This window comes from Pogoniulus pusillus, chromosome 27 (assembly GCF_015220805.1).
Source record: "Pogoniulus pusillus isolate bPogPus1 chromosome 27, bPogPus1.pri, whole genome shotgun sequence".
In the NCBI taxonomy this organism is placed as follows: domain Eukaryota; kingdom Metazoa; phylum Chordata; class Aves; order Piciformes; family Lybiidae; genus Pogoniulus; species Pogoniulus pusillus.
Window position 1 is genome coordinate 9,512,510 of NC_087290.1, and position 15,467 is coordinate 9,527,976.

Here is a 15,467-nt window from a genome sequence, read left to right on the forward strand (position 1 = left end):
CAAGCAGAGTCACAGAATCACAGAACTGCCTAGGTTGGAAAAGACCTTTAAGATCATTGAGTCAAATCATTAACCTAACACTGACAAGTCCTCAACTAAACCATACCCCTGTGCACTATGTCTGTGTGACTTTTAAACATCTCCAAGGATGAGGACTCCACCACGTCCCTTTCAGTGAAGAAATGTGTCCTAATATGCAAACCAGGTCAGCCAGGTCTTCTTTCTTCAACTCTCCATTAGGAAAGACAAGAATTTCCAACAGGATGAAGAGCAAAGGACAAATGAGCAGGCTTCAGCTCACCTTGCTCCCTCCCAGATAGGTCTGGGACAAGCAAAACTTTGCTCCTGGGCTTCAGTCTGCAACAGTCCAGCTTTGTTCTAGTTAAATTCCTTGACTTTCTTCTAAGGTATGACACTTTCAAAAGTATGTCCAGTTTGATCATTCTGCACATGTCAGGGGGCTGCAGCCACCCACCCCTGACACTGGGAGTCCTTATTTTAGGGGTGTGACTCTCAGCCTGCTTTGGCTGACTTCAAAAGCAACAGCTGGCCTATGGCCATTAGAGATTTCAGCAAGTAAAATAGTTATGCACAGAGAACTGTTCAGGACAGAATCCTTTAAAAACCATTTTGTATGAACTCTTTGAAACTTTCAGACACTAATAGCTGTTATTTAACCCTTTCAGCACTAGGCCTGAGTGTCATTTCACTGCACCACTTCAGTGTTGTTTAAAAACATGCTCCAAAAGAAAACCTCCTCCAGCAGAAAAGCAAACTCCACGTTTTAGGTTTGCCTTTTTTCTTTCTAATTAAAACTACACTAAGAAATACATCACACATCTAAAGAAACAAAATGCATTTTTTTCCCTGCAAGAAAAAAAAGAAAAAGAAAAAGAGAGCTGCTCAAATTCTGTAGCTCAGTGGTGGGCAACAACCTCCTACGCAGCCCTGCCACACACAACCACCAAAGCTGCTCAGCTCATCAGTAGGGATTTCCTGTGCTGTCTGCAAAATCCCCTGCAGACATCTCTGTTTCCAGTATATCAATTTCCCCTTCCCAGCATGACAGCACAGCCAGGTAGGAGTGGTTGATCCTTCTCCTCTCATAAAACAAATCTTGCTAATAAAACTTCTCCAGCAAGGACTGCCAAACACTCCTAAACCAGGCTGGTCTTCGTGGGACTGAGTTTATGAAAAAAGAAAGCTTCAGGTATTTTAAAGTATTGAAACAGAGTAAAGTTTTGGCAGCTCATTCCCCTTTTCTCCCAGAGCAGTGCTGGGAGCACCGGAGCTGCCCCAAGCACAGCTGTCATCTGCTGAGACTCAAAGATGTGACACAGAATAAAAGTGAGGAACACATGAAGAGTGAGAAAGCTGAAAATAGCATGGGCTTCTTAAACATTCAGAAGGTGCTGAGTGCTCTGCCCTTTTCTTCTCACTGCTAGGGACCTTTGAAGTGCCCACCATGTGTGCCTTCTTGTCCTCATGACACATCAGAGGGCAGCTCTCCTCATGCCATCTTTTCTCCTTCAATGGAACCAGCACAGTACTGTTAGTGTTAGGTAACGGATTAGTCAAGGAAACAAAAAGCAGCCCTGGCAGACAGGTGGATCTTTTATGGAATATCCAGGACACCAGAAGAAGGGCATCACGTAAGCAAGATGACATTTGCTTTCTATAAACCATTCCTGAGCCTTAGGCTTCCAAAGGACACACTCGAGGGTAAACAAGGGAGTGCGAATCTTGTACTCAGAGCCAGAGCAATTCCTCACCTGGACTCAAGAGAGAGCACCACCAGCAGATCTGAACACGATCCCTTGACGCAGTGCAGATGGGGAAATGCCAGATCCCTTTCAAATGTTACTCAGTGTTTCATGTTTAAGGAAATTAAGGTTTGTGTATGTTGAGAGTGAACAAGCCATTTGTGCTTTTGCACTGGTTTAAAGCCCATCTGGAACTGATTTTGATAAGAAGGTTAAACACAACAGCAAGTGAACAAGTTCTTGTAGCTTTTACAACACATATGCAACAAAGGCTGGCATGGCTGCTGGCAACAAATCCATTAGGATAACAAATTCAGTCCCCAGGATGGAATATCCAGTCTCAGAGATCTGACAGAATATTCTTGCTGGCTAAAGACCCTCGTGAGCTGCTTTCCTCTGCTTTCTGTACATTTAGAACATGCTTCAACAACTTTATCTTAGAAAAAGACAGACAAGAATGCAAACACTTGCAGCCCAAGGTCTCAGCATGTCAAACAACCTCCATGACTGCTGAGACTAAAAATGCTCCTTTTAAAATACTAGCATGCCATTCCATTATATGATCTACTGATCTCTTCAGGTTTGCTTTACTCTTATTTAAGGAGGAAAAAAAATCTATTGCAGCGACACAAAACCCACCAAGGATTTTCCCCCTCTCGCACTATGCTTATTACCCACTCAAAATGTACCATTAGTCTCCAGCCTCTGAACAGATTTAGTGTAAGACAAATTATCTTTAAGATGCAACAAATCTGTTTTCCAGTCATTTCCTTTCCTCTCCAAACATCAAAGAAGCTTAAAATGCCATGGAAATGCATATCACAGATCCCCCAGACACTGCAAGTTACTACTTCCTTTTGATATAAATCACAACTGAAGGTCAGAAAGTGTAAATTCTCTGCACAAAACCACAAAATAAAACCATGACAGAAGGGGGTAAAGAAAAAGCAATATATTCCATTGACGGTCTTGTATCTCAAGGGCAGCACTGGCTGTAGTGACCATTACATGGTATACAGTTGAAGATCCTCAAGGTGTCAAAGCGAGAGCGAGGAAATCCATAGTGCACTGGCAAGTGAGCAGACTTCATCCCCTTCAGGGTTCTGCTGGGCACAGTGTCATAGGATAAAGCCCTGGAGGGAAGAAGGGCCCAAGAAAACTGGTCAATATTCAAGGATCATCTCCTCCAAGCCCAGGAGCAGTGCATTCCAAGAAGGAAAAAAGCAAGCAAGAGCACCAGGAGGCTGGCATGAATGAACACAGTGCTCCTGGACTTACTTGGGTGCAAAAAGGAGAGTCTATAAGCAATGCAAACAAGAGGCCATGTGAGAGGACTACAAAGAAGTTGTCCAAGCAGCCAGGGATCAGAAGCGTGTCCAGAGAAGGGCAGTGAGGCTGGTGAGGGGTTTGCAGGACATCATACTTGGAGTGACTGAGGGAGCTAAGGTTGTTCAGTCTGGAGAAGAGAAGGCTGAGGGGAGATCACACTGCTCTCTACAGCTATCTGAAAGGAAGCTGGAGTGAGGCTGGGGTTGGTCTCTTCTTCCAAGTAACCAGCAGCAGGATGAGAGGAAATGGGTTTAGGCTGTGCCAGAGGAAGTTTACATTAGACATCAGGAAAAACTTCTTTAGTGAGAGAGTGGCAAGGCACTGGGACAGGCTGCCCAGGGAAGTGGTGGAGTCGCTGTCCCTGGAGGTGTTCAAGAAGCTGTAGATGTGGCACTTCAGGAAATGGTTTAGAGGCCATGGTAGTTGGGTTATGGTTGAACTGGATGATCCCAAAGATCTTTTCCAACCTTGATGATTCTAAGTACAGATTATTAGACATCCTTGAAAACAGTGACCCCACCAATAGACCCAGCATGCCAAGAGCCTCCTGGCCAGATGCCAAACTCTTCTTGTACCTATGTTCTGACCACTGCAAACAGCCCTTTTTACAAACACCTCCAGAAGTTGCCTTCAGACTATATTCTGGAAACCAGTTGGACAATTCAAAGGCAGATGAAAGCAATTACCATGATAGCTCTGCTGTGACACTGCCAGCTGCATGTCAGCCCTATTCAAATGTACAGCTGTTACATGGGGAACAGAAGAAGAAGAGAATAAAGCTGCAGATTCTGTGCCCCATCATCTCTGAGGCTGCTATGGTACAAGCCCAGTTACTGCCATGCCAGCTTATGACAAACTGCTGTAACAATAGTGTCCTTTTCCATGCTCTCTTGGAAACAATTGGTTCCCTCATCACCTCTGAGTAAGAAAAATTGTAACAGATTTTACAATGATTTCCAACACAGGATTAAACTGGTACTAAAAAAACAACACCAGCCCAAACAACAAACAAACAAACCAACCCAGAAAAATAAAAGCTGATTGTCTTCTGCTTGAAATTGTTGCCAGCTTTGGTTTAGGTGCCTCCTACACTTGGTCACCTTTGCCTTCAGTTACCATTGCAGAGTCTCTCTGCTGTTCTTCCGGATCTCCTGGCAGAATGCTGGTGACTGTCTGGATAAGTGACTCAATCTGCTCTTCTGTTAGCCTTTCCTCGCTTTCTTCTACCATCTGTAAGGCAAAAAACAATCTATTGTAATCATGAAATCCATACTTCCTTCCTCAGCTCCAGAGAGGAGGGCTATGTTAACTGGGGAATGCTGTTCTCAATGGATGCAGGACATGGTCTGAGCTTGTTACAAAGTGGAACTCTTACAATACTTAAAAAGAGAAAAGAGTTCTGTTTTTAACTGCTACAGTCTGCACTTCAGAGAGCTGAGTTCTTTGCAACAAGGGAAACCCACTCAGAGCAGATTTTCCTCCCTCATTCCTCCTAAAGCCTCTCTCAGCCTCCACATCAGTGTCTTGAGCCAGGTTTTTCACTTAGCTCATGTGCAGACCTATCTTCCAGACCTATTTTGCTAAGTTTCTGTGCTTTCATGTGAGAACTGAGATAATCTGAGCAGGGTTACTTGAACCTTGTATCTTATCCAGCACCCAGATTATAAGCAACCAGGCCACAAGAGAAACCAACTAACCCCACAGCAGCTAAACATTACTGGAATTGGCTTAGATGGTGAGAACTGTTGGAGCAAGTTAAGAGGAGGGCCACAAAGATGATCCAAGGGCTGTCACCTCTGCTGTGAGGACAGGTTGAAGGAGGTGGAGCTGTTCAGCATGGAGAAGACGCCAGGGGGACCTCAGAGCTGCCTTCTGATACCCAAAGGAACCTGTAGAAAGGTTGCAGAGGGACTTTTCATAAGGGTGTCCAGAAATAGGACAAGGGGGAATGGTTTGAAGCTGAGAGAGTACAGTTAGACATCTGAAGAAGAAGTTCTTCAGTACAAGGGTGGGGACACTCTGGAACAGGCTGCCCAGAGAGGTTGTGGATGATTCCTCCCTGCGGGTATTCAAGGACAGGCTGGATGAGGCCTTACGCAGCTGAGTCTAGTTGAGAGGTGTCCCTGCCCATGGCAAGGAGGTTGGAGCAGATGATCTCTGGGGTCCCTTCCAACTGAAGCCATTCTGTGATTCTGATTCCTGAACATCAAGGCATGCAAGCACTCTGAGCACCACAAAACAGGGCACCACAAATTCACAATCAAATTCCATCAGATCAGTTAGAAACCCACCCACACTCTGGAGCTGTGGATATCACTGCCACCAGCAAAAACAACTGCCCTAATTTATAGGCAGCTGTTAAAAAGAAAACCATGTCAGAGGACTGGAAAAGCAAGCCAGAAGAACCCTTCAAACACAAACGAAAGCAATGAGGATTGTGGGGTTTGAGATTCTCATTTTTACACAAAGCCCTTTAAAACATCCCTTGAAGAGCAGTGATTTGTGTTAATTACGGTTCCAAATCAACACAGGTTTAATCAGCCCTAGCTCTAAACCGTCAGCTGTGCAGATGCAGCCTGCCTTCTACAAAGCAGAGTGGTATGTTCAATTCACTGGTTTTGGTTTTAATTCAATGTCCTCTGAGCCCTCTTTGCACAATCTGATCATCTTTCACCAGCCACTGTGCACAGACCCTTGCTGAGAGGAGAGCAAGCACACCAGGATCCACCCCCATAGCAAAAGGCAGGCAGTGAATATCCACTCACAAATGACTACTTCTGGGGACTATCCTGATCAAAAGGATAAAATTCTCTCTAGAACAACTTTCCAAGCACAGATTAGTTCAAGAGCTACTGTAGGACCCTGGCTTGAAAACCAACCCTGGCTCTCATTACCACCAGCTGCTGCACTATACATTGTGAGCTCAAATACACCCAAAATCCTCCCAGCATTACCCTTCTGTGTAAGCAGCTGCTGAAGTGGCAGCAGATAATTGCCTGCTAGGCTGCATTTCAGAGGTGATCATCTCAGCAGCTTCCCTGGCATCCCTCAGAGCATCAGAACTATGCAGTAATGTGACAGTGGATACACACACTCCGATGCCAGCACTGCTGACAAAACCATCAGTCAAGAGAACCTACACTATGAAGCTCTGTAGAGTATTATCAGCCTGGGGATTTGGACTGGATTATTTTGATACTTATTTACTGGTACTTTGAATTTTGAAGGTAGCCCCACAGCAGCAAGAACTGTGCAAAGAAAAGGCCCACATCCTTTGGAAAGGCAGAATGATTTGGCTTTTAGTGGCCAGTGTCTCCAAACTGGAACACAGGAGGTTCCACCTCAACATGAGGAAAACCTTCTTTGTTGTGAGGGTGCTGGAGCACTGCAACAGCCTGCCTAGAGAGGCTGTGGACTTTGCTTCTCTGGAGACTTTCAAATCTACCCAGATATGTTCCTGCGTGGCCTGCCCTAAGTGATCCTGCTTTGGTTGGGTGGTTGGACTCAATTTCCAGAGGTGCCTTCCAACCCCTATCATTCCAGGGTTCTATTTCCCACATTTGTTACCATCCCACTGCTCTCCCATCTTCAGGAAGCTGGTACCTTGCCTACTTTAGATCCTATTTATTTGGACACATGAAGTCCATCCTTTTCTCCACTTAAATTTGATCCCTCCCTATAAATCTCCTTTCCTTTTCTTCTCCAAACACCTTCTGCTTTAGGTGCTTGTTTCAGGCAGCCAGAGTTACACAGAAGGATTAAATCAGAATGCAGGCAGACAATAGGGAGTGATTTCTAAATCAGCATCAGCTCAGCCTCTGCATTTAAGGGCAGAGTATATTCAAGCAAGTATCTAGTCACTATTCTTATGCTCTCAGAGCCAAATGAGTAATGCCCCAACTCTCAGTATGAACAATCAAGTTAATGTCATTTGTGCTGGTTAAACATGGAAGCCTGTAAGGCTGACAAAGTGCAGATATGACTCTAGATGTTGACAGATTAGCTCTGGTGATTGCTCTGGCAGTTGAAGACATCACATTCTACCAGGAAGTTGATGAAAGAAAATAGTCTCTTATGCTTCAGATGCTTTGGTGCTGTAACTGATGAGAAAAACTGATGAAACTGCTGAGAAAAGCATCTTTGGAGAAAAATGCCACTGAGGAGAGGGTAATGTAGCTCCACATTCCCTTCTGCTGATAAATCCATAGCCTCTGCCAGAGGAAAGTGGCAATTCCTTACATCACTGCAGCAAATTCATCAAGGGCTCACCTCTTGGTGCTCTGAGCCATGCATTCTCAGTGCCAGCTCTCACACCAGGAACTCCTGACAGACATCTACCCATGGCAGCATGGACAGCTGCTTATTCAGGTTAGTGCTTCAGTGCTACTTTGCTGTGATACTATTCAAGAGTTCAGAGGACAAAAAGCATGAGGTCTAAAAATCAGGTTTTTTTCCTCACTCTTCAGGGAAACAACTCCAGCAGCAACTTATGAAAATGTGAACTTACGAAACAAAGCAGTGTGCCAAAAGGAAAGGTCCAAAAATTAAGCACAGAAAGCACACAGATAATGGGATAAATGAAACTGTTCTGAAGGAAAAGAGATACCAATGGCAACACAAAGTCACTCAGGGGTTTATTTGAGATTAAACAGATGTTCACAATCTTCTGACTGAAAAACAGAACACAAAATACCTTTGCTACTGATACTAGGAGAGAATCATATTAAGAAGCTCAGAAGAGGAATTATGTGTAAGAAAAGGTCTAGGAGGCAAGAAGAAATGATGGGATTCAACGACCTGCTTCTCCAGCAAGAATGTTACCACTATGCAAAAAATCATCTGTCAAAAGCCCGGCCAACCTCTGAGCTTGCAACTGGCTGAAGTTGCTCAAACAACAGATTCAAAATATAAGCAGTCAGGAATGCAAAGTTTATACTAAAGAGAACAAAAATGCAAATGTTTTTCATAAGCATATGACATAAGATGTTTGTGTTGGCAGTGCCACACATCCCACGTGGAAACAAGACACAGAAGATGCCATGCGTAGGATGTCACCCACTGAAGCTCTGCTGAACTCTCCATGTCTAATATTCAGGTATCTGAGCAAGTAATAGAAGGGGACAATGCTACAATAGCCCAATTTATGGGCAAAGAGCAGCCTGATGTGCAGCAGGACAAGCATGGCTCCTCCTTAGGGCTGACAGCAAGTGCCTGCTTGAAATGAACCCAGGAGAAAAGCAGCTTCATTGCTGCACGTTCTAAAGAATTCCCAAGTCATGTCTGCTTTTCAACTCTATCCCAAAATAACAACAGTGGGCAAAACCTCACCTGGAGTACTGCATCCAGCTCTGGAGCCATCAACACAGGAAGGACATGGACCTGGTGGAGCAGGCCAAGAGGAGGGCCACGAAGATGACTGGGGGGCTGAAACACCTCTCCTGCAGGCTGAGGGAGCTAGGGTTGTTCAGCCTGGAGAAGAGGAGACTCTGGGGAGACCCAACAGTGGACTGCCAGTACCTGAAAGGGGCTACAAGTTGGCTGGAAAGGGACTGTTTCCAAAGGCCTGCCCTGACAGGACGAGGGGCAATGGTTTGAAATGAGAGCAGATTTAGACTGGATGTTAGGAACAAGTTCTGCACCATGAGGGTGGTGCAACACCGAAACAGATTGCTCAGGGAGGTGGTTAAGGCCCCAACCCTGGAGATATTCAAGGTGAAGCTGAATGAAGCCTTGAGCAATCTGATCTAGTGGAGGATATCCCTGCTGACTGCAGGAGGGTTGGACTTGGTGTTCTTTGGAGATCCCTTCCAACCCAAACCATTCTATGATTAACTCACAGCTTTTGCATTGACTTACTTTTAGGTCCTCACCAGATCCATCTAATTTAGCTGGATTTTAAAATCAGACAACCATTTACTCAGTGAAAAATACATTGAGAAGAGGATGCCAGTTCAGTTCTGCCTCTCCAGACACACCTATGCACGAGCTTTCTAGCACAGCATCCAACATCCATCACTGACTCTTGCTATAAGGGAACAAAAAGATGAATCTCTTGCCAACTGCAGAATTAAACACTGGCAGATGTCTTGCTTTGCAGCATAACTGCTACTGGGAACCAGAGTTGTGCTTATTAAACAAATGGGTCTGTGGAATATTATGCTAGCACACAGCCTTCCCCAGCTGCACATTTCAAAAGTAGCTTTTTTCAATTGAGCACTAGATATGAATTTCTCAGAGGAAAACAACCATAATTACCAAATCAGAACAGAAGAATAGAATTACATTAAGCTGTAAGTCACATTAAAACCTGCTGAGAACTTCTGGTGGCAGAAAGTAATTTTTTGGAAGGGTTTAAAGATTATTGAGAAGGTGAATCAGAAAATGACAGCTGGCCTGGCCTTGAGTGTCAAGGTATTTTCAAAGATTCATAGAATGGTTTGGGTTGGTAGGAGTTGTAAAGATCATCCAGTTCCAAATCCCCTGCCAAGGGTGCAGGGACACCTCCCACTCAACCAGGTTGCTCAAGGCTCATCCTGCCTTGGCCTTGAACACCTCCAGGGAGGGGGCACCTGTGACCCCTCTGTACAACCTGCTTCAGTGTCTCCCCATCCTCACTGTAAAGAATTGCTTCCTAATCTCCAGTCTAAATCTGCCCTCCTCAAACTTAAATTCAAGATTTGTGTTTGTGGAACTTGATGATCTTAGAGAGGTCTTTTCCAGCCCAGAAAATTCTATGATTATGAAATAAATTTATGAAGTTGTATGTTCAGTGTCATGTACAAATGTAAGAACAAGATATGAACACAGACAGAGAGAGAATTCGTCTAGACTTGTAGTTTTTAACTTGGTGAAAACAAGGACAAACATTCCAGGAACAAGCCTTCCCTAATTATAACCTATCTTATCTCTTCTGCTTGTTCAAGTAAAAACAAAGTATAAAAGACTTCATCATCCTCACTGTGCTTCTTTTAAGCCAATCTTTATTTCATTTAGCCTCCCGAGACACATCAGTACGCTGCAACTGCCGAGGAATAAATTAAGCTACCCTGAAGAACCCTAATAAAGTTCTGCAAGAGCTCAGAAACTGTCTCAAGGATAAGTAATATTTGATGGATAGCAAACATTAGTACCGCAGAACAGAGCAACCTGTGGTTAAAAGCTATTGTTGACTTGAGTAATAAGAAAGAATTCTATTTAAACTACAGTTAAAATAAAGGAAAAAAGAGGGCTTCTGATTGCTTCCAAAGCTATCAACCACACAGCTGAGCTGAAGTTTAGGAGGTGCACATTTTATGAGCAAATGATTGCTGTTTCCTCCTCTGAGCAGTAATTTGAAATTGTTTAGCACCAACATGGTAATAAAGCACATTAGAAAAACAAAAGAAAGAAAAGATTGAATGATTGGATTAATGTCCCTCGGAGAGGATTAACCAAGTATGCAAACTGGGAAGCAAAATATATCATTGAGGGGAAAAAAAAAGTTTAAATCCTCTAACACCTTCCATTCTCCAGAAGAATACTTCACATTATTGTTTTCTGTTCAACAATAAAAGACAATCTGCCAGGCTGGTCGTGCAGAGGTTTAAAGCTCTCTGAGACAGAAATCCAGCTTTAAAAAGCACAGAATTGACACCTACTCTGCCATTCAGAGAGAAGAATGTGAGGCAATTTGCTCATTAGAAAAGAGGGTGCTTAATTTTCCAATCTATCACGGTTCAGCACTAAGCAAAGCTTGGACCACTCTCCTGGTCAGATCAACATCACTGCCTGGCTTTTTTTTCCTCCTCTGTGAGTCACTGAGCCAGGAACAACATATGTTAAAGATTAAAACAGGAGGTCAAGATAGCTGCAATGTGTACAGTGTTTTACCCTGTGGGATAGGAATTACAATTTCATGCTCCTTTTGTTGCCATTGTTGTTTGAAAATAAATCCTGGCACACAGTCTGGAAGAGACAAATACGAACAATGACAGCAAGCTATGCATGAAGACTTAGGAAAGAGCAAAAGATCACAACAGAAATTTGCTTTCTAGCTGAAATGTGATTTTATCGAAATTGATTTATTGATTGCATACAACTAAAGACAAAGAATTTGAGAGAGGGAAAGCAGAAAACCAGGAGGGCTGAAAAGCAACAAGTAGCAAATAAAAATGTCCTCTCACGGCAGCTATCAAAAGCCTATCAGGTGAATTTGACTCCATTCCATGGTCAGGCAGCACTGGGACATCAAGACAAATTTGAGACATCAAAACCATTTCAGCAAGAGAGAGACAGAGATGTGGCTGTTTGGCACCTTCTTTAAAGCTTTTTAAGCAGTAAGACTGATTTGCTTATATTATACAAAGTGGTCAAGAAGTTTTCATCATCATTTACATCTGATGTAGCTCCAGGAGCGATCCAAAAGCTTTTGAGTGTCAGGAGCCACTTCAATGAAAAGAGAATCAGGGCAATTTCAGACCTAGTGTTCACTTCTCTGTAGGTTGTCTCTCAGCCATCAGCTGCAGTGAATGGACTTGTCTGCATGAAATCTGTGTGTGGATAATCCTCTCCCTACTGCCATCAAAGAAGAAATTGCTGGTAGCCTCCTCTGCCCTGCATTAGTTTGTACCCAGAGGGGTTTTGTCTGTCCAAAGACACTGCACTACTACAACCTCTTTCCCTTGTCCTCACCAAAGCCCACAATTATTCAAGACAGCAACTGAACAGAAAATAATTTTCTTCCCATGTCTCCTGGTCTCTGTATTTCACTAACAGAAAATGACCTGAACTTACCTAGCAGTTGTTGAGCCTAACTTTTTTGATGTGCTTTAATGAAAGTAAATGTACTGCATTTCTAGGGGAGGCTTAACTTAGCACAGTGTTAACAATCCAGTCAACTTAGATTACTGTAATACTAGTTTTGAACAAACTTGCCCTGGGAATTACAGAGAGACCACAATAGAACAGAAGTTACTGCACCCAAGGTATTTTCATGATGGCACAAATTCAGAGCAGTCCTCAAATGCATGAATTTTGCACAAGTTGGTTCTGCTCACTAGAGAAGGGTTACCAACAATGAGCTGACATGGAACTCAAATCTCCTTCCTGTACTCTCTAAGTTTTAGCAGTGAGTTTTATCCAACTTTGACACTGTAAACCTTGGAATATCTAAAGCACACCACTCTGCAGAAGCCTGATTTCTAATATAAAGGCTCAAATTTCTTATACTTGCATCCTAGGCTTCACATAGGACACAGGGTGTAAAATACATCCAGTATTTTATGGATAGGTAAGATAATGAGAAACTAAGTAGGATAATGAAGAAGGGAGTAGACAAAACCAATCACCTGAGAGCAGCAATAGGTTATTAGATCTAAAGAAGAAAAGGGGATTCAAGGCAGTATATAGCCCACAGAGGAATAAAATAAATCTGTGTCTAAGGTCTTGGAGCAAACAAAAGTGTGAGACAGGCTATACACCTCCACTTACAAGTAACTCCTAAGCATAATTCATAAAGCCTGGATGCTCTTGGTTGGGTTGCTAACTGCCACTGATCTCCTCAATCACAAAACACACTATTAATTACTCAGCTAAAAGCACTCGTTTATGAGATGCTTTCAGCATTAAAATGTCTACTCCTTGGCTATGAAAGAAAAATAGTTCCCCTGGCATCTCTTTAATCTCCCCCCCATTTTGCAGCAAAATGTGATCCTACTGCTACGCAGTTTGGTTTCAGGGCAAGACTACAAACAGATGTTCTCAATGTAAAAGATCTTTAATGAAAGAATATCCTTACTATAATGATGTCTTTATTACCACCAGATTTTGTATTCCTAAGGAGATATTTCAGGGAACATAATCATCTTTTTAACAATCCCTCTTTACATCAGAATTACAGTTAACAGACTGACAAAGGCTTCTTCCCCTCAGAAAGCCTCTTTTCTATCCATCTCTTATTCTCCACCACTGCTCAAAATTCCTTATCAGTCATTACTGATAGGCTCCCTTTCAGCCTGTCTGGTTTTACTACAACATAAAACCCTGCTGTGGAAAGACTCAGCTCATCACAGCTGTCAGAAAGTGAAGCATTTGATTACAGAACAGCCCCAGAAAGATTCAGGTTAAATACACTCTTCGCTCATGATACCATAACTAACCTTTAATGACTGCATCTGGCATTTTCACTGCGTGACACTGATGCAAAGAGAGGTGGAGAACCTGCCTGAGAGAAAGATGGGCAAGTCTCTAAGGAGGCCTCAGAGAAGATGCAGAGAGGATTTGAAACCATGAATGTAAAGACGTGCATAAAGGGATACAGTCAGTCACTGACCACGAGAAAGTGATTATTCAGTTGATCCTCAAGCTTAAAGCTGCTTTCATTTAAGCTCTGAAGAGCCAGGGGCAGTGTTACTTACCAGCTGTATTTCAACTGCTGTCACAGGCCTGTGGTTAAGCAACTGGAGCTTTTCTGCTCTGTTTAAAAGCAAAGAAAAAACCAATCCATATTATTATTTACTTGAGGATGCCCCAAAACCACTGGCAAGAGGCAAATACATTCCTGATGGTTTAGTTCTAGTGTTCCTGACTGGAACTGCAGCTGTGGTTTAATTGCCATGATAATGTGGGTGTTTTAAATGCAGTCATTCTTGTGTGTTTAGATATGGCTGTTGCCAACTCTAGCCTAAGGTGGCAAGGCAGAGCGCCTTAGATCGTTACTGTGCAAGCATTAATTAACAGGCACTGTTGCTTTGTTCAGAAATGCTAAACCACTTATCAAAGGCCACAGATACTTTGGCTATGAAAACACAACCACAAGAACAGTTCTCATACCTAAGAAGCTACATTTCAGCAGCCAAATGGCAAGAACTTGTTTCCTCTTTGCAAAGGCAACGTTCAAAACCCCAATCAGTTTGACACCACTTGGTCACACAGACTCTGCACCCCACACAGGCTGAGCCAGTGCATTGTGTCACACTTTTAACATGCTGAGGCCACACTTTTACACTTGGATCTTTTTTGGGGAAAAAATCTATCTTCATCTCTGTTCTCATGAAAATCCTCCCCTGTTGCATTTCTACAATTGCTGAGCACCACAGCAAACTGTGAGGGGGACTCTGAAGATAACCAACCACTTTCCTAGGTACTTTTTAACCTGATTCACTGTACAGCCCCACAAAGATTGGCCTGAACACAAGCAGCAAGGTAGCAAAGATACATAAAATGCCAAAAACCCCTGCATGAACACTCAATCAGTGCCTGAATTATAAAGATGTGGCAACTTAGAAACACAGAATCATTTTGGTTGGATAAGGCCTGTAAGAGCATTGTGTCCAACTGTTAACTCACCACAGCCAAGTCCATCACTAAATTATGCCCATGGCAGGAGGTTGAGGTTGGAGTCTCATCTAAAGCAAGATTCTACTAATCAGAGTTAATCATCAGTTGCTCAGACTCTCACAGGACCTGCCCAGTGAGAAATCCCCAAACAGCAACTACTGCTAGGAGGTTGAGCAGTGCCTCCCCACTCCGAGGTCACATCCAGCAGTAGCTGAGACCAGCTAGAGCTAAGATCAGCATTTCCAGGTGAGGGCAAAACAACCCTGAGAGGGCTTTGGGAACCCCACCTGGGTTCCCTATTACAGGAGAGATGTGGACATGCTGGAGCATGTCCAGAGAAAGGCCACGAGGATGTTCAGAGGGCTGGAGCACCTCTCCTATGATGAAAGACTGAGTTTGGGCTGTTCAGTCTGGAGAGGAGGAGGCCCTGAGGTGATTTTATTGTGGCCTTTCAGTATCTGAAGGGGGCCTACAAAAAAGCTAGGAAGGGACCTTTTAGGATATCAGGTAGTGACAGGACTAGGGGGAATGGAGCAAAGCTGGAGAAGAGTACGTTGAGACTGAACGTGGGGAGGAAGTTCTGCACCATGAGAGTGGTGAGAGCCTGGAATGGGTTGCCCAGGGAGGTGGTGGAGGTCCCATCCCTGGAGGTGTTTAAGGCCAGGCTGGATGAGACTCTGGCCAGCCTGATCTAGGGTAGGGTCTCTGCCCATGGCAGGGGGGTTGGAAATGGATGATCCTTGTGGTCCCTTCCAACCCTGGCTGATTTTATGAAATCTCAGGCTGTGGGACAAAAATGTGTGTAGTTATGGGAGAATAAAATGGATCTGAGGCTTGTGTTTGAGAAGAGTGGGTATTAGGCAACAAAAATTGAGCAACTCTGCTACAGATCAAAGGGTTAATTTCCAATTAATTCAGAAGCCTTTGAAAAGACAATTAAATGATGCTATTGTTAAACTAGCACCCATCCTGACTTTGGTGTTGAATATCCATTTTGAAAGCTCTGGGACAGAGGAAAATGACAAGTAAACCATATAGCCTTTAATGTTGTAGAGGCTT

General features: G+C 43.5%; 1 protein-coding gene across 6 annotated transcripts in view; it reads right to left on the bottom strand.

Annotated features, from left to right (window-relative positions):
* Nucleotides 1–15,467, bottom strand: part of CRCP (CGRP receptor component) — a 49,338-nt gene that overhangs the window by 20,388 nt on the left and 13,483 nt on the right. For 3 of the 6 annotated variants that reach the window (XR_010307276.1, XR_010307275.1, XR_010307274.1), the window contains exons 5-6: nucleotides 13,487–13,544; nucleotides 4,115–4,322 (exon numbers count right to left, since the gene is read on the bottom strand). Coding sequence is in view for 2 of the 6 variants with exons in the window: in XM_064165835.1 (XP_064021905.1) it covers nucleotides 4,179–4,322; nucleotides 13,487–13,544 (202 nt within the window). In the remaining 4 variants the exon portion in view is untranslated. Of the gene's footprint in view, nucleotides 1–1,986; nucleotides 4,323–13,486; nucleotides 13,545–15,467 lie in introns of those variants that run through there. The other 3 variants (XM_064165835.1, XM_064165834.1, XR_010307273.1) reach the window with 2 other exon arrangements.